The following is a 22220-nucleotide window of genomic DNA, read 5'->3' as shown; positions in this document are numbered from 1 at the left end:
TTTTAAATAAGGGTTTCACTATTTCTTCGGCAAAATACATCCTATATCTTTATGGTGGACTACAAAGGTAAAAATGGCACTATTATAATTTATTAAGAATAAATGTTGGAATCATTCTTATGGTCTCATGTTGCTTAAATTAATAGGCAGTAGCTTAAGAATTTTAATCAATTCCTTTATAAATGGATACTTTAAATATAATTTATTTTACAATTAAAAGAATGTTACTAAACATAAAATTTATATTTCCTCATTTGTATCCAGTCCTAGCAACAATATCATATAAATGGGATCACACAATGTGTAGTCTTTTGTGACTGGATTCCTTCATTTAACATGTTTTAAGCATGTATCAATACTTTATTCATTTTCATTTCCAAATAATATTCTATCGAATAGACTACATTTTGCTAATCTTTTTATCAGTTGATGGACACTGGGTGTTTCCACTTTGGGGCTAATATAATGTTGTTATGAACACTTGTGTACAAGTTTTTTGAATGAACCTATGTTTTGATTTTTCTTGGGTAAATACCTAGTAGTAGAACTTCCAGGTCAAATGGTAACTATGTTTAACATTCTGAAGATCTATCAAACTGTTTTACAGAGTAGCTAGCTGCATCATTTTATATTGTTACCAGCAATATGTGAAGATTCTAATTTTTTTACATTCTCAACAATATGTGTTATTATGTCTTTTTTATTGTAAACTTCTAGTGGGGGAAGTTACAATATAAAGGGATCTCTAGATGTGGAAGTTGTCATATTTCTTTAGTTTCAATAAGAACTCAAGGACAACATTAGACTTTAAGGTCAATATTTAAATGCATTTTGTAAATAACAAGATAGCAGTCCTGATGTTCTCTGATATAGTGCTGGCTACGTTGTTAATCAAAAAATTAAACTCAACCAAAACTCAACTTACATATAATGGTAATTTTAAGCCATTTCATAGGGTTCCTAGATGTTGAAATGAAGACACAATAAGCCCTCAATCTCTAATACACATACACTAAAACATGTTCTTGGTCTTTAATCAAATAACATATATACATACACTTGCACTCCCCACACATACATCGAACAATTATCTTGATATATGTCAATAAAAAATACTTCATTATCTGTACCATTTTCCACTAGCCAAGCTAGAATCAAAGATATCTGGTGATAATATATTCAGTAAGGTACACCTATCATGTCAAAGTAAGAATATTTTATAATATCATATAATAATATGCTTAGAGAAATATTCCAAATGAAGATATAATTTTCTATGAGTGGGTTGCAGTGCTTAGAAATTGTGAAATGTATTAAATAAACCTATGCATACAAGTTGCAGATAACTATAAGTTCAATGTTCTTTGGCTAGGCTCTTTTTTGAATAATACTATAATCTAGTATTTTTAAAAATCAATAATCACTTTTCCATCCAAATGACTATGCTACTTAGGTAATGATGTGAAAATAAAGAAACCTGGGGGCTTTAAACTATCATACCTTTTAGAGCTATTCTTAAGCTAGTGAGCTGGGGAGAGAAATTGACTTAAAAGATGATTTATAATAATTTTCAGATCATAAAATTTGATATCAATTATTTTAAGAGCCTGGCTATGCTTTTAGCATTCAAGGATGTTCTGATCCATTATAAATGTTTATGAATTAATTGATATCTTTCAGAAACCCCTTACTAATTTTTGAGCCTATATTCAAACTCCTAGGCTATTCTCTGGGCTTTCTTCCTTCCCAGCACCCTCCCTCCTCCTGGAACTTACTCCCAAGCCTTTTCCAATCTACTCATCCAATTAACCACTGCTTTTTCAGTTGTATACTTAGATTGTGAGGTAAGTGCTATAAACTATAAATGTAATTTTTTTCTTTAAATAAAAATTAACTGTTCAAACAGTTTGCATTTTTGGTAATATTGAGGTAATTAAAGTTTAAATGAACTGATTAGTTTTGGGTCATAAAAATCAAAGTATTTAGTACTGAATTGCCAAATTTGTTCTGTCTGAATTGTTGTAAAGTCAATGCCAGCCTTTATCTTTTGAGAGTATCACATTAGATGGCTTTGCTAAACAGCCAATGTAATGGTATAAGTGAAAGTAAGGGAAGTACACAGACAAAATGGAATAAATGCCAATTTTTAACAGTGTAATTTAGACCTGTGGTCCATTAGCTGAGAGTTATTTTTTTGTTTTTTATGACTGTATTGGTCTTTTGATTGGATTTTGTAAATGTCTGATTATTGTGACTAAATGTAATTCTCAGTACATTCTCGAGAATAATGTCAGTACAGATAAAAATATTTCATTAAACATCAGAAAATAATAATAATTTTATCTTACAAATTTTGCAGATTGATGGCAAACAAAGCAACCTCTCGAAATCACATTATGTATGCTTTGTATATGAGTATGTGTTTTGTACATAATAATCAATTCAACAGCCCTAATAACATTTTATAGAAAAATACGTCCTAATCCATCAGCCAGATGAAATATGATAGTTACCACTATCTGTATTAAAATAACATTTATTTAACCTACAAAACCAATTTTATCTCCTACCACTGATATGATGCTCTACATTTTAGAAACGTTATCTATTATTATTAAAGGTTTTGGCGATAAAACTTCATTGTCAGTTTAATAAAATATATCTATGTGCATTAAGAGGAGAAAAAAGGGAAACATAACTATTATTTGGGTTACTGTGATATATATTTAATGGTTTTATTCTATATGTACTCTAAGAGCGTGAGACTGAGGAGTAAAAATGTAATAATAATGAAGTCCAAAAATGAGAATAATAGATTTCTAAAATATAAAAATTATTGATCTTTAAGAATTTGCAGAAAATGCCTAATAATATGTCTCTGCATTCTTAACTCTCTTTTAGACTGTGGAGTATACATATTTGTATTTAAAAAATTCAGTGTAGCACATAAGAAGGTAACAATGGCAAAAACAAAAACAAACAAACAAAAAAACAACCTTGATGTAGTAAAGTTACATTAAAAAAATTATATGATGATGAATGAGTAGGAAGTAGAAAACACGATTTGAAATAAACAGAAATTGAAACAACCAAGACAGATTTGATAATAAGGAACAAGATATGTATGCAGAAATTCTTCAAGTTGTGTAAAAATTCCTTGCTTACATTTTTCTTTGAGAAGATATCTTGATTAAACTCCTGATTGAACATGATCCGCTCATTTCAGCTTCTCAAGTAAATAAAAATGACTGAAAAAAGTTTCTTTTTTTCAACACCTGCTTTCTTGAGCAAAGCAGCCTTGTATAGATATTGGATTAAATGAATTCCCAAAGGGTAGAAGTTAAACATTTTTTTTTCCATTTATTTTGAAAGTCTCTCTATGGACAATTTATTTAAAACATTCGAAGCATACATTAAATGTTCTATGCCTGCCTGTGATAGAATTTTAATGCAATTTTCCCTGTCTTTTTTTCTCCCTCTTTCATCTACCCTCCCTTTTCTCTATATCTGTTTTGCCTTTCTTTGTGTTGGGAAAAATCATAATTGTGAAACTGAACTATTAGTAAAGCTTGTTTAAAATCAGTGCCTGGGAAATAAATTAGCCTCTATTCCCACACAGCAATAACGTCAGTAAATGAGAGCTTCCAGTTATGGTGCAGGAAATTAAAGGAATGATGGCCAAAGCTTTAATGAAGTCACAAGAGACTATACATTATTGATCCTAGATAGATTCATACTATCCAGAATGACATCTGTCTCAAAATAAATGACTAAAACACAAAGCAAACAAGTTGAGTCAGTTCTCTAACAAAAAATTTGCAAATATCTAACGGGGGAAAGAATCAACATAAAACAAAAATAAAAGTAAATCAGGAATTGAAAAAGAGTAAAGTTAAACTACATCAACACAATATTTGAAGTAGTAGAAGGTCACAAATGACTATATCAGTCAATTTAATATCTTAGGAAATGCATTAATTAAAATGTAAAATTGTATAATCTAAGGGGTGTGACTACTAATGGATTTCTTTTTGGGGTGATGAAAATGTTCTAAATTAGCAGTGATGGCGCAAACACTGTGAATGTACTAAAAACAAATGAAGCATACACTTTAAAAGAGTGAATTTTATGGTATGTAAATTATGTCAATAATGGTGTTATTTTTCAAAATCCTATGATCTAACTAAGCCTTCTCCCCTAATACGTCTTTAGTGGGAACTCCAGATTATGTTTTTATCTATTCCTACTCTGTCGCACTTGTCGGTGGAATCCAGAAAATGAACCACAATTCATTTTCATTTTATTGTTTGGTGTCTGTGCACCAAGATCTATTCCGTTTTAACTGTGCTCCCAGTAACTCTGGAGTCCTCTTCTCATTTCTCCTTTTCAATCCTTTCTTCTGTGAAGTGAGTGCTTTACAAATTGATGTTATCTAACCTCATCTGAGCCTTCACTACTGCTTGGAAATCTTTTTATTAATGTCTAATTGGCTCTTTAACACATTTTCCATAGTGCTTATTTCAAAGCTTTTCAAATCCCGTGTCCATTCAACATGACCTCCACAGTTCACTCACAAGTGTCGGCATTTCCTACTTGATGGAAAAGTTCTTCTACTTCGAAATTTACCTTATATGTTCTTTCCTTTTCACTCACCTCAGGAGAGAGGGGTGATTTACCATTTAACAACATCTTTGGTAGAAATAAACTTGATGTTTTATAACTGTCTGCCTCTCCATGGGAAAGGCAATTTATCTGGTCTTTGAATTTTTTCACCTGTAAAAATAATTCCTTGGACTTGGAGAATACTAAGACCGCTTTCAGTACCAAATCGAGGTTTTCCTCATCTCATATTCAATCTTAGGCCTTTCTACCCTTCTCGAATCTTCCCTTTTATTCAACCTATATATATTGAATACAAATGAAGCATAAGATATTTTCTCTCTAGGAATCTCCTATCAGCTTGATGCTTCTCACCTTAGACATGCTTGGGACTTCTTTTTTTTTTTTTTTTTTCACATCCTCCTTTATTACTGTTATCACTTGAGTTAATATTTTTACTATGTCTCAATCAAATTTCTTCAGGGTGTAGAAAACACTTAAAGACTCTACTTTCTTACTACTGACATCTCTTCACACCTTCGAATTTGGCTTCTGCTTCTAGCACTTTGTCAAAATAGCTGTTACAAAAGTCAAAAGATTTTCTCTCAATGCTTATTCTACTCGAGTTATCTTTGACATAAAACACCATGGTTTTGAAATACCATCTTGAAACTTTCTTCTTGCTCTTCCTGATCCCAAATCTTGTGGTTCTCTTTCTAAGGCCTCTATTTTTATTTTCCCTCCTCAATCTATGTCCTAAATGTGGGTTTTCATCAGAGAACTATATTGGTCATCTTTCTAATCTTTTTTTTTTATTGAAACTTTCATTCATTCTCAGGGTCTAACTGTTGTATTGATGTGGATTACAAAACTATTTTTTACTGAACTCCTTGCCAGTGTGCTAGATATCCTTACATATATGTCTCACCAACTTAAAGTTATACAGAAAATAAAATTCATTTATACCCCAATACTCACTTAGGAAAAAAAGAAAAAACACAAACTGCCCCTGTTCCCATAGTCTTTCTTTGTGTTAATGATATATATCTCCAGTGATTAGAACTTGTACGTCTGGAAGAAGAGAAACCATTAATGTCAGGGACTGCACTCTCCTCTGAAAAGATAGTTTAAAATATAGCTAGTTCTTCATTTGACAAATGTCTCAATGCTTTTTGAAAGAGATTAAAATAATCATCTATTTATAATTACTAAAAGTTATGATTTAGATACAGAAAAATTATGCTGTTTAAAAACAGCATCATACTGAATCTCAGGACTTTATTTGCTCTTTTTACAACATAACAAAAGTACAACCATGGTTTGAATTATCCCCCATTTGTTTTTCCAGTTCCTTCATTTATTGTTGTGAAGTGTTGTTATAAAGACCTTTGCTTCCAAGAAAATCCAAAGCTTTTATTTGAACTAGCTTTAAAAAGAGAGAGAAAAAGAAAGAAAACATAAACTCACACTTTATCTGTTCCATAACTCCTGTAGTCTACTGCAGCTGACACAGCCACAATGAGTGCAGGCATGCCATAGCCGACCAGGTAAAAGTATTTTCTACGTGAATGTTCGCTCTCAAAAACCTCCACCAGCATGATATAGAGCTGCACTCCCTCCAGGAACATCCAGGTGAAGGCAGCCAAGAAGAAGAAATGTAAGAGGGCAGCAAAAACCGCACAGGCAATCTAGGAAAAGGAACAAATGATTTAGTCAAACAACTACTACATGAAATATTATCGACTGTCATCAAATTAAAATAAATATTTATCAAGACTATAACAAAAAAATAGGTCTGCAAAAGAATAATGTAGACATTTCTTAAAATTCAGATATTGAAACCTAATTAAATATAACCTATTTTTGAAAATTATACTTAACATTTTATTAATAATGGCTTGTGGGTGACAGCATAATATTATAATAAAGATTATGATATTTAGGAAAACATTCTAAGTGCCTATTGATAATTATTGTTGAGACTAGTCTAAAGATTTTAAAATAGACCTCAGGAATTTTTTCTATTGTCCATAATCATGTGTGTACTAACGTATTAAGTTCTTCAATTGTAAATGAAAGAGAAATATGAAAACCAAGGAGAATAAAAGTTCTTAAAATTAAATAATTCATTACAGTATTTTATGATGAGATTATTAATTCATTATTATTGTTCTTATTTATTTCTTCCCTGCTTTGTTTCAGAAAGAATCTAAGATAGCATTGGGAAGTTCATGCTACATAGTTACAAAAGTAGATCTGGTTAAAATAAGGTGTTTCAGAAGTGCTTTCTCTCTCATTTTTTTTTTTTTTTGTGATTGTACTAAATGTCTAGACAAGCTTGGTCAAAAATGGCAGTTTGAACTATTTTCTTTGGCAAACTTAAAAGGTACTACAAGTCAGCAGACCATATATTAATCTTATGTCAGTTTCTGAAATTCTCACTCTTTTGGGGGTTTTCATTTCTTATAAGAAGTCCTAAGTAAAATCTACAGTTCCTACTAGATAAAGCAACACATTTATAGAAATTATCAGATTAATAAGGGTTCAATGATGAGTATGATCCTTGAGAAATGACACAAAGGGCAGGTCAATTTTTTTGGTGTAGAGAGATAACAATGAGGGGGAGATGAGGAAGTCAAATATAAGAGGTCTAGAGAGAAAGCATAGCCTATTCACTATGTGGAATGCAGGAAGAGGACATCTGTCTAACAATAAGAATAAAGGCAACTTGAGCTGAGCTGCACTCTACTCCAGGTTTTCATATTAATCATTGTTCTTTATGCTATTTGTCAAAAATTAGTTTTGTGCAGTATAAAACATGTGGTGAAGTTTACTGCACCATATGTACTATCGGGAAGAAAAAATAAAAATAAGGTTTCTAAATGAAAAGAAATCACAGAGTGTGTGAATTGCAGGTTAAGAAGAGAATGGAATGATTTCTTTTTGGAAAAATAACACAGTTTTCCATTTCTTGCTTTTTAGAGTTAGAACTTCAACTATTAATTTTTTGTTATTAGAAGGCTTTACTTTTTGGGAAAAAGAAATGTTCACTTTGATTGCTTATTCATATCTATGCATTTATGGAAAAAGCTGTCACATTTGTATATGATAACGGATTAAAAGTATAATCACTGTAATTGTACCCTTTACAGCCATTAATCATGAATGTGTAATTACAAACATGAATCCAACTGCATTTTTATTGTAAAGTACTCCATACATATGAACATATACCAGAAAACAACATTAAGAGAATGAATTATTTATTATGCCTAAAAGTTTTCACAAAAAGGTTTTCTTTGTATTTGCAGTTTTAGTCATGAGAATAAACTTACACTCTGTGCATGAATCTTAAGTAAATAGAAAAGGGCCTCACAAAAATTTTAACTGGGAATAAAGTCTGTAATATATTGGATATTATCTGTTATTCATTCTGTTTGATTTTACTGAGAACAGTTGACTATTACTGTTCCTTTATCCCCTTTTCTTTCCCTCCCATCTTTCCTCCCTCCCCTACATCCTATATTTCTTAATGTGATTAAATGTAGGTAGTAGTAAAGTATGAAGTTGGCACTAAGGACGTGAACAGAATTTGAGCAAATATATAGTGTGTCAAACAAAATTTGGGAAGAGTTATATGGTCTAAAAATGGCCTACAGTTCGAACTATTTTCTAAAATACGTCAATTAGAAAAACTCATTTTAGACACGTAGTTTTTAATATATCAACTGTTTTTAAACAAAGTATACAATAAGCTTCAATAAATAACAGTCCCATCTGTTAGATACTCCTCTGTTCTCTTAAATCATGTTATTTAACTTTCCTCAATATTCAGCTCTGTAATTTTTAAAGAGGGGAAAAAAACTAATGAAGAGACATAATTCTTTAGAAAGATGTTTATAAACAGAATTTCTGAAGAATTTTACATTCATACATCCATAACATTAGCCACTTTATTATGATGGCACATGAAAAGGGGAAAACTAAGTAAGATTTGAAAATCAGTATCTATCTTAGACAACCAGAAGAAAGGGTATTTTCAAACATGAGTATTTCCAGTATTAGAAGCTGAACTGGAGAAATTCTTTACTAGTATAAGTGGCTTACAGGTTGGTCAGTTCGGTTGATCCCGATCAGAAAGAGTAATTCTGCTACAAAGAGGCTGATGCAGAGGTTCTTGTGGATGGTGTTACGGTCACTCTGGAGTCCGCGGAAGAAGCAAAATGTGAAGATGCAGATCAAGAGACAAACAAGGGACAGCAGAATTCCAACCCACGTGATCACATCCAGAAGAAGGTCATGGACTGCGTCACTGTGCTGGAAACACAACAGAAAAGTCAAAAGTTGCAACTATGCATACATAACCAATTACTAAGTGTTGTAAGGGCCTGGGTGAATGAAGTATGATTTTAATAATGTACTAAATATTTTCCCCATGCACAATGAACAAGATAATTTATTTGTTTTTTCTAGTCCATAGGTCAAATATTTTATCTTTTTTCTGAGGTATAAATCAGTTTGATATTCAGGGATGTCAGTGATGCTTGCACCTTTCTTAGCTACATACATTTTCCGCTAATATAAATAGCTGAAACAAATCAACTTGATTTTTTTTAACCAGTATCACTTTTTTAGGCTAATTTTTTGACAACTACCACTAGGGAATACTCTATTTAAAAATTAAGCTATACACTTAGGGAAGTGGTATCTCAACTGAAATGCTTTTTGAATCACTGATAGAGTTTTATAAAAAATGTAATTCCTCTGTCCTATAAACACTTTATCAGAATTTCCAAGGCTGAGTTCAAAAAGTATGTATTTTTATAAAGATCCCCAGTTTGTTCTGATGAATAGCCACATATGTGTACCATTTATTTAGTGGAAGATCTAAAAGAATGAGGATAGTCACTGGATTTATATTTATATTAAATGGCTTAAGTAGATGAGGAAGTTTGATCCTTGAAGGGATTTACTCAGATGGAAAATAAGCACTCAGAATTACTATATCCAATAACAGCATAAACCAGATAATAGAGCTAAGAAAATGCAAAAGCTCATGAAAATTTTATGAAACTGAATTTTTTTTTTTCAAGGGGGTGGTGCTCTGTTAAAATAGTCCAGTGAGCTCCATACCTGCCATATTCATTGATCTGTCCACTATCTCATCTCTGTCCTTGTTTGAAGATTCAAAATTCTATTTCTACCTTATAGTAGTTTGCCTCTATCAAAAACTACTTCTGTGAAGCTTTAGAATTCATGATGGGCCAATGCATCGGTATACCAAGATGTTGGAGCAGAGCTGAGAAATTACGTATGACTGTCAATTCCTCTTTTTTTTCTAAGTTTCTTGAAAAACCCTAAAGATCTAATTTGCATTAGTAGGGGAATGGATAAATAAATAATGGTTAATTTATGGAATGATATTCTAAATAGTAGAAAATCAGTATTATAATTTTATAGTCACAAACATGGATATTTCTCAAAAATATAACATTAGGTTCTTAAAAATGCAAGTCACAAAAGGCTCTGTACCATATAATGCTATCTGTATAAAATTTTAAAAGACATAAATCAATGACATTGATTTTTATGCATATATGCATAAGTACTAAGAGTGTAAAATATGCATAGGAATTTTTTAGTAGTAAACAAAGGAATGTGTTCCTAATTGACACCCTTTTTAACTGTATAGATCATACTCATTGATTTTTGTTTTAGGATGTAAATTACTATATTTAATTGTCTTCTACATAGTTAACATGCCTTAAAAATAGATAAATATCCAGGTTTTTCATTTTTATTTGTTTTTATTCAAACTTCACACTTTTATGTTTTATACAAACTTCATACAAAGATTATTCTGAATGTGAAATTTCTTCTTACAACTGAGGTACCGTGCTATAACCTGAATCATAACACTTCTCATATTGCCAGATATGACTTCACAGTTGTTATTTGATAAAGAACTCTGCTAGAATACTGTCAATGAACCAGTTTTGAAATATTCCTGCATAACTCTAGATATATTTCTCAGAAGGAGCTCAAATCATGAAAGAAAACCACATGTAATTTTGCTTTTACTGCTTTGTTCTCCAGGGGATATTACTAAAGTAGTATTGGGTCTCTGATAGCTTAAATTACTTTTACTATTTGAGAGCAAAGAGTGGTTAGTGCTACCTGGTTCCCTGACCAGAGGGCTATTTGCTCTCTTTGACTCAAAGGAAAGATGCTGTGATTGAGTATGAAGCACCAACCTTCAGCACAGCAGTCTTTCATAATGAGGAAAATGACAGGTATAATACATTCTCAAATGTATCCTAAAGACCGAAAACACTAAAAGAAAAAAAAAAAAAAAAAAAAAAAAAAAAAAAAAAAAAAAAAAAAAAAAAAAGAGAAAAAAAGGAATAAAAAAACTCCTGCCTTTTTCTGGATAGTTGCATTATTAGAGATGTATTTACTTTACTCAGTGCCTTCGTAGGCCCTTCAAAAACCCCATGCAGAGTTATTAAATGAAGAATACCAGATGTCAAAACATCAGTACAAAAAGTATATAACGCTCAGAGACAACAGAAGTCTAGTGATTAATTCACCTTTCTGGTATGACTGTCTAGCTCAGAAAACATCAACACCAACACCTTGTGTATACCACACTGTGACAGCAGCACTCTGAATACAACCTACTGCTAGAACTTTATCAGTAACGAGAGGAAAAGAACAATGAGCATTAAATGCCAATAAGAGCTGAGTATGGTTTTCTTTTAATAAGTCTGCCATACTAGAACTTCCAGGGGACCAAGCTATGATAAAAACCAAACTCCCTTCAAGAGAATGGGCAATTGAATAAAGCTCCTGGACATGATTGTAATGATGTGATCGTGAACCAAGTATTGTGCCCCTCTGCATCATTTCCTATTTCCAAAGTTCCATGTTTGTGAGCACTATCTAATTCAATCATCTGCTACATGAACTGTATATCGTTGCGTGCCTTGAGATCTTTTAAATCTTGTATCATATTAATATATTTCACCACCTCATACTAGGCTTGACATATTAAAAATGCTTAATAAATATTTGTTTTTGAATGATTATAATAATCCCATTCCATTTAGACTAAATCGTCTTAGAGCTGAACCTTCAGTATAGCTTTAGCATCTATTTAATCCCTACTGAATATTTAAATAGCAATCAAATATTGTATGTCCAAAACTGAGCCCCTGATATTATCCTGTTTCTACACTCCTCGCCCTCCCTCAACTGCTTTTCCTTCTATTTTCCCCATTTCAGCAAACGACAACTTCATTATTTGTTGAATAAGGCTAAAGATTTAGAAGTCATATTGATGCTTTTCTTTAACACACTACACGTAATCCATCAGGAAACCTTGTAGGCCCTGCTTTCTGAATTTGACAGCTTCTCATCACCTTAACTTCACAAAATAATTGTAGCCACCTGATTTTTTTTTAATAGCCTCTTAATTGACCTCCCTACTTTGACACTCATACCCCCCTTCTATATTTATCAGAATAGAGATTTTTTTACAATGTAAGTCAAATAATATGACTCATTGATGAAAGCATCCAATGTCTCCCATCCATCTTAATGAAAATAAAAACCAAACTCCTCACAAAAGTCACAAAGTACTGTAAGATCTGTGCCTCTGTACGTCATTTCCTATTTTCCCCTTTATTCAGTTCATTCTACCCCATATGGCCTACTCTGTTCTTTGAATATGTCAAGCACATTCCAGCCTCAGAATTCTTCCACTTGATGTGCTCTTGGCCTAGAACGCTCTTCCAAAAGATATCTGCATGGTTTACTCACTAACCTCCTTTGGTCCTTCATTCAAATGTCACCTTCTCACAGAGGGTTTTCCTGAGTCACCGCACCTAAAATTACAAACATCTTTTCCCCATTCTGACTCTACCATCTTTCCTGCATTATTTTTTTCTCCTTAGCACTTACTTAAACTATTTTATTGATATTTGTTTATTGTCTGTGCCCTCCACTAGATATACACTTCAGAGAACAAGTTGTTTTATCGCTTCTGATCACCATTGTTTCCCCAGCTCCTACAAAGTGTTAATTGAATAAATGAATTACTCTTTAATTATCCACCTCATCTACAATGTATTTAGGTTATAAACTGAAAGTTGTATAATGCTTTGAGACTCTGGTTCTTCAATTACTTGTTCTAAAATCTTGAGTATAAGTTGAAGACAATTAGAGTTGGGAATGAGAAGTTGGTTATACCATATTATCTTAAGATATATTAAAACATCAAGCTGCCAAACAATTATGATAATGGAGGTAAAACTATGCATGGAAGTAAGAGAACTTTAGAGTAAGTCTTCACACCTACTGACATGAATTTAACTTTGTCACTCCAGTTTTACAATTGTTACCTTGAAAAAACTACTTATGCTTTTGACTATCAAAAACTTCATACACATAAAATAACTAAGTCTTCAGGTTACTCTGGTAAGTAATTAGGATAATATATGTGAAGGTAAAAGTCAATGATTTTTTTTCTTTTTAATCTGAAAACATTCTGGATTTTTTCATGTTTGGAAAAAACCTTCATTTAAATATTCAAAAGTCTATATGAATGATACAGGATGAATCAAAAAATAATAATTATAACAAGAATAAATGTTAATGTTGTTTTAACTAAGGACACAAAACATTATTCTAACCAACTAATGAGTTACCTAATTTTACTTTATAATATTGCTAGGTTAGTTTATATTATTAATATTATTCGGGCTACTGAAAAATTAAGGCCACAAAATGCCCAAAGCATCTAAAAGAGACAGATTTTAACTATAGAATCTGAATTTCACCTTCACTACTATACAATTGTGTTTATAACTTTTAAATAACACATAGAGGACTCAATTTCATCTATATATTCTTCCTTAAATTATAACGAAAAGACAAATCAAGTAGCGAAGAAAGACATATATTTTATTTTTTCCCAGAGTCTATACCATAGACTAGTATAAGTTGTTGGAAAGAATGCTTAGAAATTACAAAAGAAAGAAAGAGAGAGAGAGAGAGGCATACCTTGAGAAGAAGAAGAAAAGAAAGAAAGAAGAAAGAAAGAAGAAAAGAAAAGAAGAAAAGAAAGAAAAGAAAGAAAGAAGAAAGAAAAGAAAGAAAGGAAAGAAAGAAAGAAAGAAAGAAAGAAAGAAAGAAAGAAAGAAAGAAAGAAAGAAAGAATAAACAAAAAAATCAAAAACTTCAAAAAAATTAAGATGAGAAGGTGTGAGAGAAAATCTTTACACAGGATGACAGAATGATTCATCAGAAGATACTTTCAGGAAATTCAATGATTTATCCTCTCTAGAAATAACTTTTTATTAAAACAACCCTTGTTTTCAGTCTTTATATGAAGTTTCTATTCATACATAAAATGACAGATATTTTGTAAAAACTACAGAAATTTCCTGATTTTCCCTTTTATTTTTATCTCAAGGAATCTGCTCTTTCGTATTATTATGGGATTATTTAGTAACTCAAATACCACAAAAGGGTGAGTGCTACACTGGGGTAAAAAAGATGGCTAAAACAGTGATGCTTTTTGAAAGTCACTCTGTTAATGTAAAACTCTCAAGTGTAGCGATAAGTAAATTTAATAAAACTAAGTCCAAATCCATGAAATAGTGAAATATGATTTTTGTCTCATTATTTAAAAATAACTCAATCTTAATATACCAAGACATTTTGTGGAAATCTTGATAACTTTATTGTCTAAAAACCAAGTCAGCAAATAATATGGAGAATGAGATTTTGAATTATTTTTCATTTTAACTGCATAACTGTTTCTGGATAGGACACAAATTATATAAATTAATTTTGAACCCCTTTAAGAATTTTTTCTTTTTTTAAAAAATATTTTTAGAAAGTGGCATTTTCCAGACTCTGCTTGAACAATTGCCCTATAATTAACTCTGGGCCAATAATTACCAAGAACCTGTTTTACTTTCTGCATAATAATGTATTATTTTAATGTTGAGCTGTATTTGTTAAAGTACAACAATATGATTTTTAAATTGCCTCTTAAACATATCTTGTTCTGAAATACTTGTTATATAGCTAAAAACGTTTTTTTTTCTTTTTTTTCAAACCTACGAGCACTCACTTCGCCACTAATGTGTTACATACACATTAAAGCATTGGTTTGAATGATGAAACTAAAGCCAAGAGAGTTATGAAAGGCCTATTTTCTGATAAATGTGGTATGAACTCTGTGAAATAAGTTACTAGCATTGCTCTAACTCTTGGAAACCATGTCATCAGACACAAAGGTCACTCTGCAATTATGTGGGAAAATAAAGGGCTCAGTGGTCTGAAGAAATTAGGATTTCAGAACAGGCTGAAGGTCAAAGTTGAGTAACAGTAAGAAGAACAATTAACTGCATTTCTTATGATTTCTATAGTAAATTAACGAAAAGAATTCAGCAATAATTTTCAAATTTGTATCAAGTTGATTTTAAAAAAAGTAATATAAACATTTTTAGGCTTTAATTGCTAAGAGAGAAACACTGGCAAAGTAAGAGCGCACAAAAATTTTCACATCCAACTATTCTCTGGATTCAATAAAACTTATTCAGCAAATCTCTTTGATATCAGAAGCATAGCATAGCACACTCAAGTTACTGAGATTTTCTTGCTTTGAATTTTTAAAAAATTAAAATTTCACGATGTTTGGTCAACTAGATCTGCAACAGCCATAATGAAGGAAAGAGAAAAGAAAAGAGAAAATGGGGAATTTAGTATCTTGCAGTAGCTAAAAATTAAATGCAGATACAGGTTTTAAAAAAGTAGATTAAAGTTGATAAACCAAAAAATGAATAGTGATCAGTAAGAAATTTTTAAAGGACATAAACTAGTCAAGCAGTGAATAAGAAAAAGATTTTAGGAATATCTGAGGTCTTACTTTTAAAGTATTGATGGGGTAAGGGCAAGAAATGAAGCTATGCAGATAGAAAATTCCATCCTAGTGTTTCTGGGTTAAGTACAGATAATGATAACGATGATGATGATAGTAATGCATAACTTCTAAAATGTCAGATTCTATTAAGAGTGCTAATTTATTTTATTTTATTAGGATACTCAATCCTACAAAACATTATGATATAATACTATTATTATCTCTAATTTACAGATGAAGAAACAGAAGCACAGAGAATAAGTAATTTACTCAAAATAATTCAACTAATACGCAGTAGAGATAGGATTAATGGTAGGATGACTAACTGTCCAAGAATGTCTTAGTTTTTGTTCTAAATTTTTGCATTTTGGGTAAGCGCTCTCTAAGACATGAAAAAAATCTCAGAGATCAGAAATAAGTGCAGAAATTTAGAAAAAAAGTACAAAATCCATATGACAGCCTAGAAAACAGTGGCTGGAAGCAACACTACTTTTAGTGTCAAATGGATGCAGCATCAATTATCCACCTTCCTTAGTGACTGCTGGTGTTTTTCTCCCTGACTATTGATGCTGGCAACCATGATTTGCAGTTCCCAGTACTGGATTGCCTATTGTCCCACCACTCTAAGTGATATGACTTAGTATGTGATTTCTGTGAGTTGTGATCCTCTTTGACTTTAGATTCGCTGTTAAGTTTTGTATCAAGACTGTGCTACTTTTTTAATATTGTAAATTTTGTGACCATTTTTTCTAATAGTTAATGAATGAAAATGAGAACTACTGTAATATAATAACTTGATAATACTGAAAAGAAGGCTAAACAAACAACTGTCTTACTTTAGAGATACATGGAAAGGCATATAAAACTAGATTAGAGAGATAACTTAAATAGAGCATGCTGCACAACAAGCAGAAATGAATTTGGGGCATGGAATGAGCGAGGAAATGGTGTGAATGTACACACAGAGCTTAATCTCACAAGTTTTTGTAAAATCAAAAGTTTTTAATCTTCCAAAAAGACATTAATGCTCAGATAAAATTAACAGTTGTGGAATAAGCTTGAGTATACCACAAGAATAAACATACATTTTTGTTTTGTTCCTTTTATTTATCTATGCATCTAAGTAAACTTACTTTTCTTGATTTGTTTGAAAATAATATGTCCTGTGGATAAACAAAAGGGGAAATATTGATAACCAATGTTTTAGCTTCTTACAGTAGAACTGATTCTGTCATATTTTACTTATCATGCTTTTTTTTTTTCCCCAGCATATCAAGTGATGTGTTAAATCGTAGCAACAAAATAATGTTTCCCCTAGCTCTTAAGTATTTTGATTTGGGAAATAGAGTTTCAAATCCTCTCCTTAATTTCTACAAACATTTTGATGAAACTTCCGAAGACATAAAACAAAAAAAATTGTTGTCACCTTGTTCAGATATAAAGTACACTTTGCTCATCTATCTACATAATCAACAGATAATGGAAATGTAAATTTTGGAAAATTCCATTCAGCCTATAAACTTCTTACAAAAGAAAATAATGTTCTTACCTATTAAATGTCTCAGACACCTTGTAGACTAGGCTGCTAAAAATAGATGTGATTTTATTTCCTGTGATAATAAAGTTTCATAATAAAATTTTTGGTAACTTTACAGTTTTCTCAAAATGTGTAGAAGTACTTAATGAGTTTTTTAACTTTCCAGAAATGGAAAGAACAGTCTCCTGAGACATGTGCCTACAAGATGGATATCACTGAGGCTGGCCATAGAAAAGATGTTAAAATATTGGCTTTCTGCAAAATAATATTGTCAAAGTATGAGACAAGAAAATATTTTTTTCTTTAATCTTGAAATATATGACAGATGAGAATAAAGAAAAAAGGATACGGTAAAATAAATTTATAAGTTATTTCTCAAAAACTGTTTGATGAACTCTGAAGAGAGGCAATAAGGAACCTGGAAAAAGCTGAACTAACTCTACTTGAGTTGCTTGAAGTTCTGTGTAGGTTAGGACAAAAACTCAAACAGAGAAAAACATGACTTATTTTGGGAATTAAGACTGTTTCCAAAAAAATATCACCAGGACAGGGCAGTCAAGTTAAATGAGACTCTCTCATGTCTTTATTAAAACTGTAATTTAGTTGGAATCCAATCTAGATTTCATAAGGCAAAATTACCTCAGTGCTTTAAAGCCATTATCCCCGATAATATTTTGCCTTATGTTGACATTAACGTGCTTGAAAGCGTTTAAAAATGATAAACATTTTGGACACTGACAGCCTATTTGATGAATTCACAGATGCAAAAGAACTAATTAACAAATAGCAGGTCTACCAAAATAAGCCTACAGATAAACAGTGGATGGCCATTTTTTGATAAAAGGGAACTGAATCTTGCAAGACTTAATATTACGAATTGTCACTTTTAAGTAGTCATGACACACATAGGCATAGTTACTTATTACATACTAAGTATACTTTTGATCTGGTAGTGTTGTTCCCAGTTGGCTATCTAAAAAGTTGATTGCCCCAAATGGTGGCCAGATACTCTATGTCCTTAACAACTTCAGTAACAGTGGAGAGCACCACAGATCCTCTCCTCTATTACATTTTTGACTCAATTATACTAAGCTGCTTGGAACTGGACAGAGCCAGGTTTTCATGGGTGAAAATTTCTTGACGATTCCGTGAACGCAATGATTAAACTAAACCGTTTTGTTAAAACAAAGTTTGTTGGAAATCATTCAGCAAATTTCATGATTCTTAGACAAAATAGGTAACTTCTCCTGACTGTTTCCATTAAAACACACACACACATACACACACACACACACACATTTTTGAAAGTACTTCTTAAAGGCATTATGTAATATAAAATGGGATAGAGCAGCTGAAGTATGACAAGAGAGAATCATAGAAATGTCAGACTTGCATTATCCAGATATGTTTACTGCTATTTATATATCATTTTTCTCTTAGAGTCATTTCCTCTGGCATGTAAGAAAAAATAAATTTACCAAAATGAGAAAGAAAAGTTTAATATAGAGACAAATTGAATTAGGCTTAAAAGAGAAAGTAATTGCACATAACTAGATTATAAAAACCATACAAATGGAAACTATACCAAGAGCATTTGAGATCTTGCGCCTCAGCATATGTTATCAGTTTAGCTCAAATAAAATCTTAAAATTAAAAAGAAAGAAAGAAAAGAAAGAAAGAAAGAAAAAAAGAACGAAAGAAAGAAAGAAAGAAAGGAAAGAAACACAAAACCAAAAATATCAAATTAGAATTTGCTAGATTTAGTCTAAGAATATTCATTCGATGACTATTATAGTCAGGTATTGTAAAACAGAATGTAAAAATAAATATATATACATACATATACATATACATATACACATACACACACACATACACACATCCCGTTTTTACTACATCATTCCATTTTCATTTAGTTTTCTTAGCTAAAGCAATTTCAGAAAAAAATAAAAAAGGAAGTGGTTTTTAGGCTTTCTTTTTTTACATTCTCTTGAATAAATTTATTACATTTTAAACAGAGTAGAGGTCTTCCAGATAATAACTCTGGGGGCAATTATCTCACAAGCCAAGAGACCACATTAACATTAACATTAGAATTAACATTAATTTTTACAAAATTAACATCCTAAAAGTTTCATGAATTGGATTTTTAAATCAGCAAGTAATCAACCATAGAAGATCTTTAAATAGTGATGCTTGTACTGTAAGGATACACAAAGTAAATTGGCTGTCTCTTGAGTTGTTTAAAACAACATAGGAAAAATAGTTTAGTTCAGCCATACTTTTGTTCAAATGCTTTTAAAATCTTATTTATAACAAGTTGATCTTATTGCCTATCTTAGAAAGTTATAAATAATTTCTGGAAAACCTAGCCTAATTCCTCTAGAGTCCAGTAGTTCTCTAGCTTTATCACTTTATTTACTAGACTCAGTGGAATGAAACAGGCCAGGAAAAAAACAGAAACAATCATTGAATAGTATCAATGTTAAAAAAAAAAAAAAGAAAGAAAGTAAAATTTTATGAGCTGGAACAAATAGAGTACAGTTAGTAAACTAGTTCTTGCTAAAAAACAGTATAAGCAATTGAGGATGCTTTTAGAACATTAGAATGGAAAAGTTTTTAATACTTGCTTAGATGGTTGACTATACTTTCTTAAGTATGAGTAAACTGGGTGAGTCATTATAGTTAAAAAAAATTTAAAAAATGTTATTTCAGTTGTTAGTTAATGCCAAAAATCTTATCTCTAATGAAGAAACCCAATTAATAAAAAAGGTTATGCATACTTAGTATTGATTTATGATTGTACTTAAATTTACAATGTCCATTTTGAAGATGTGAAAAGTTATCTGTAGTTATAATAATATCTTGGTGGAGATCCATTATTTAATACTTTCATCGCAGAAAAAAAGTCTCAATTTGAAAAATGAGGCAAAATATTAGCCTAAACTTCTCTCTTTCAGGAAAAGTTTACCTGCATAGGGGTAGATAAACCATTATTTATTACTAAAAACCCAATTAAATATTTGGGACTTGATAGTTAAATCCTCCCCCACCACCAACACACACACCTGATCAAGAAGAGCTCAAGGGCTTTAAGGAAGCAAATAATGATTTTTTTAAAAATCATAATTTCAAAAAGTTTATAATTCTCAACATGATTTTATTATTCAATCCCTAAAATAATCCTGATAACATTAGAAAAAAATTAATAGTGACATCTAACCAATTAATAATGAGAATAGGCTATTCAGATGATTTGCCTAAGGACAAGAGGCAATTATTTAAAGAAATAAAATCAGGATCATAAATCTCCTAAGTTTTAATTCTTATTCTAACTTCCCTTCAGATTATAAATGGGGCAAATAAGCCATAATGGCAATATCTATTGTGATTCTGTGGATTAAATGAGATAATATAAGTAGACATTATTGGACATGAGGGATGAAGTCCTCACCCAATCTCCACTTTTTAGAGCCTTCATAAACTTGTGTACTTATTTATTTTAAAATATTTCTCACTATAATTACAACTGGGTGTTTTTTTTCCAATTTTATTAACTGAAGATAATAAAGAAACTAAACATTGTAAGGATAAGGACTCAAGCTGTGTGTAAGAAGACTGTAGGTCCTTCAGCGTTTAAAAATTCTGCACAACCCAGAATAAAAACATCCAACAGAAGAATGTTAATACTAAAGATATAAAATTAGCTGAAAAAATATATGGTGAAACCATAAAAATTCAGCCTTATTTCATGCTACTTTAACCCTGTCACTCTCATTTTGCTTAAGCATTTATGTCAGTTCATCTAGAGCACTTTCCCTGACCCTCAGGGTCAAGTTAAGGCTAGTTTCTATGTGTTTTCACAGCATCTTCTAGTGTAATAATAAGACATTTCTCACAACATACTGATTTTGTTGATTACTTCACTATATTACAAGTTAGACTGTAAGCTTTGCCTGTCATAAAGATGATACTCAATTATTTAGGAACAAATAAAGAGTGGATTAAGAACATTACAGTGAAAGAAACTGAGATTAATAAAACAAAGTTTTCAAATTTGTTTCCACAGGTTCTTCTTAATTATAAAAATTTCAAGTAGAATGTAACTTTAACCAAGTGATCAAACTCAGTTACTCCAATAAGGGGCCTCCTGATACAATGGGAAGGATATAGCTTCTTCTACATGGTATGCCAATAGGTTTAACCTGAATCTAATTATGGGAAAACAATCAGAGAGATTGCAACTGTGGAACAACTATAGGACAAATGAGCTGGATTCTACAAAATGGCATTTTTATGAAAGAAAAACAGGCAGGGAAACTTGTACATTAAAGAAGACAAAAGAGATGTGGCACCAAAAGAAGTGTGTGATTCTTGGTTGGGTCCTGCATGGAAAAATCACAGGCTATAAAGGACATTATTGAGATAATTAGAAAAAATTTTGTATAGATTATATAGTACATAATAGGACTTAATTAATGTTCAATTTCTTGCGTGTGTTAACGGTAGAGAGGGAATGTCTTTGTTCTTTAAACATTTGCAGAAGGCTTTAGGAATTAAGTATAATAAAGTCAGAAATTTAGTTTCAAAAAGTCAAATGACACAGCAAAATATATATGCACAAACATATAGAGACAAGTGTAGTCAAATATGTCAAATTTAATGTAAATTTAGAAAAAGGGTATATGGGTGTTTATTTTACCACTTTTTCAACTTTTCCATAAAGATTCTATAAAAAGAATGAAGGGAAAAAAGTAATGAAATAATTTTAATGGTTTATTTTTCTTCCAAATCTATAATTTCAGCTGCTTGCTCTCTATAGCTAATTTTTGATATATCTCTTCCTTTCATGAATTTAAAAAGACACAACACAATTTAGGTGCTAATTCCACTTCTCAAACACAGCTGCAAAGAATATCCTTCTCTCTATCGCTAGGTAGGTGAACTTTCCTCTCTTACTCCCTGCCATATACAGAGATAAGTAGAGGGAAGAATCCATAGAACTTTCCTCCTCTTTCTTCAATAATTTCCCCCACTCACAGCAACTTATCAGAAATGAAACACAAGAGGCTATAGGCAATTGGTGATCCATTGTAGGATAAGGGTAAGTAATATGGCAGCATTATTCTTCATCTCTTGTTATTTGTTCCA

General features: G+C 31.2%; 1 protein-coding gene across 13 annotated transcripts in view; it reads right to left on the bottom strand.

The window, feature by feature from the left end:
- Positions 1-22220, bottom strand: part of ADGRL3 (adhesion G protein-coupled receptor L3) — a 726915-nt gene that overhangs the window by 72267 nt on the left and 632428 nt on the right. For all 13 annotated transcript variants that reach the window (XM_039845304.1, XM_039845303.1, XM_039845307.1 and 10 more), the window contains 2 exons: positions 8707-8916; positions 6067-6287 (listed from right to left, as the gene is read on the bottom strand). In XM_039845304.1, the coding sequence (XP_039701238.1) occupies positions 6067-6287; positions 8707-8916 (431 nt within the window). The remainder of the gene's footprint in view (positions 1-6066; positions 6288-8706; positions 8917-22220) is intronic.

This window comes from Pteropus medius, unplaced genomic scaffold, assembly GCF_902729225.1.
Source record: "Pteropus medius unplaced genomic scaffold, Ma_sr-lr_union100, whole genome shotgun sequence".
In the NCBI taxonomy this organism is placed as follows: Eukaryota; Metazoa; Chordata; class Mammalia; order Chiroptera; family Pteropodidae; genus Pteropus; species Pteropus medius.
This window is presented reverse-complemented; position numbering and strand designations above follow the sequence as displayed.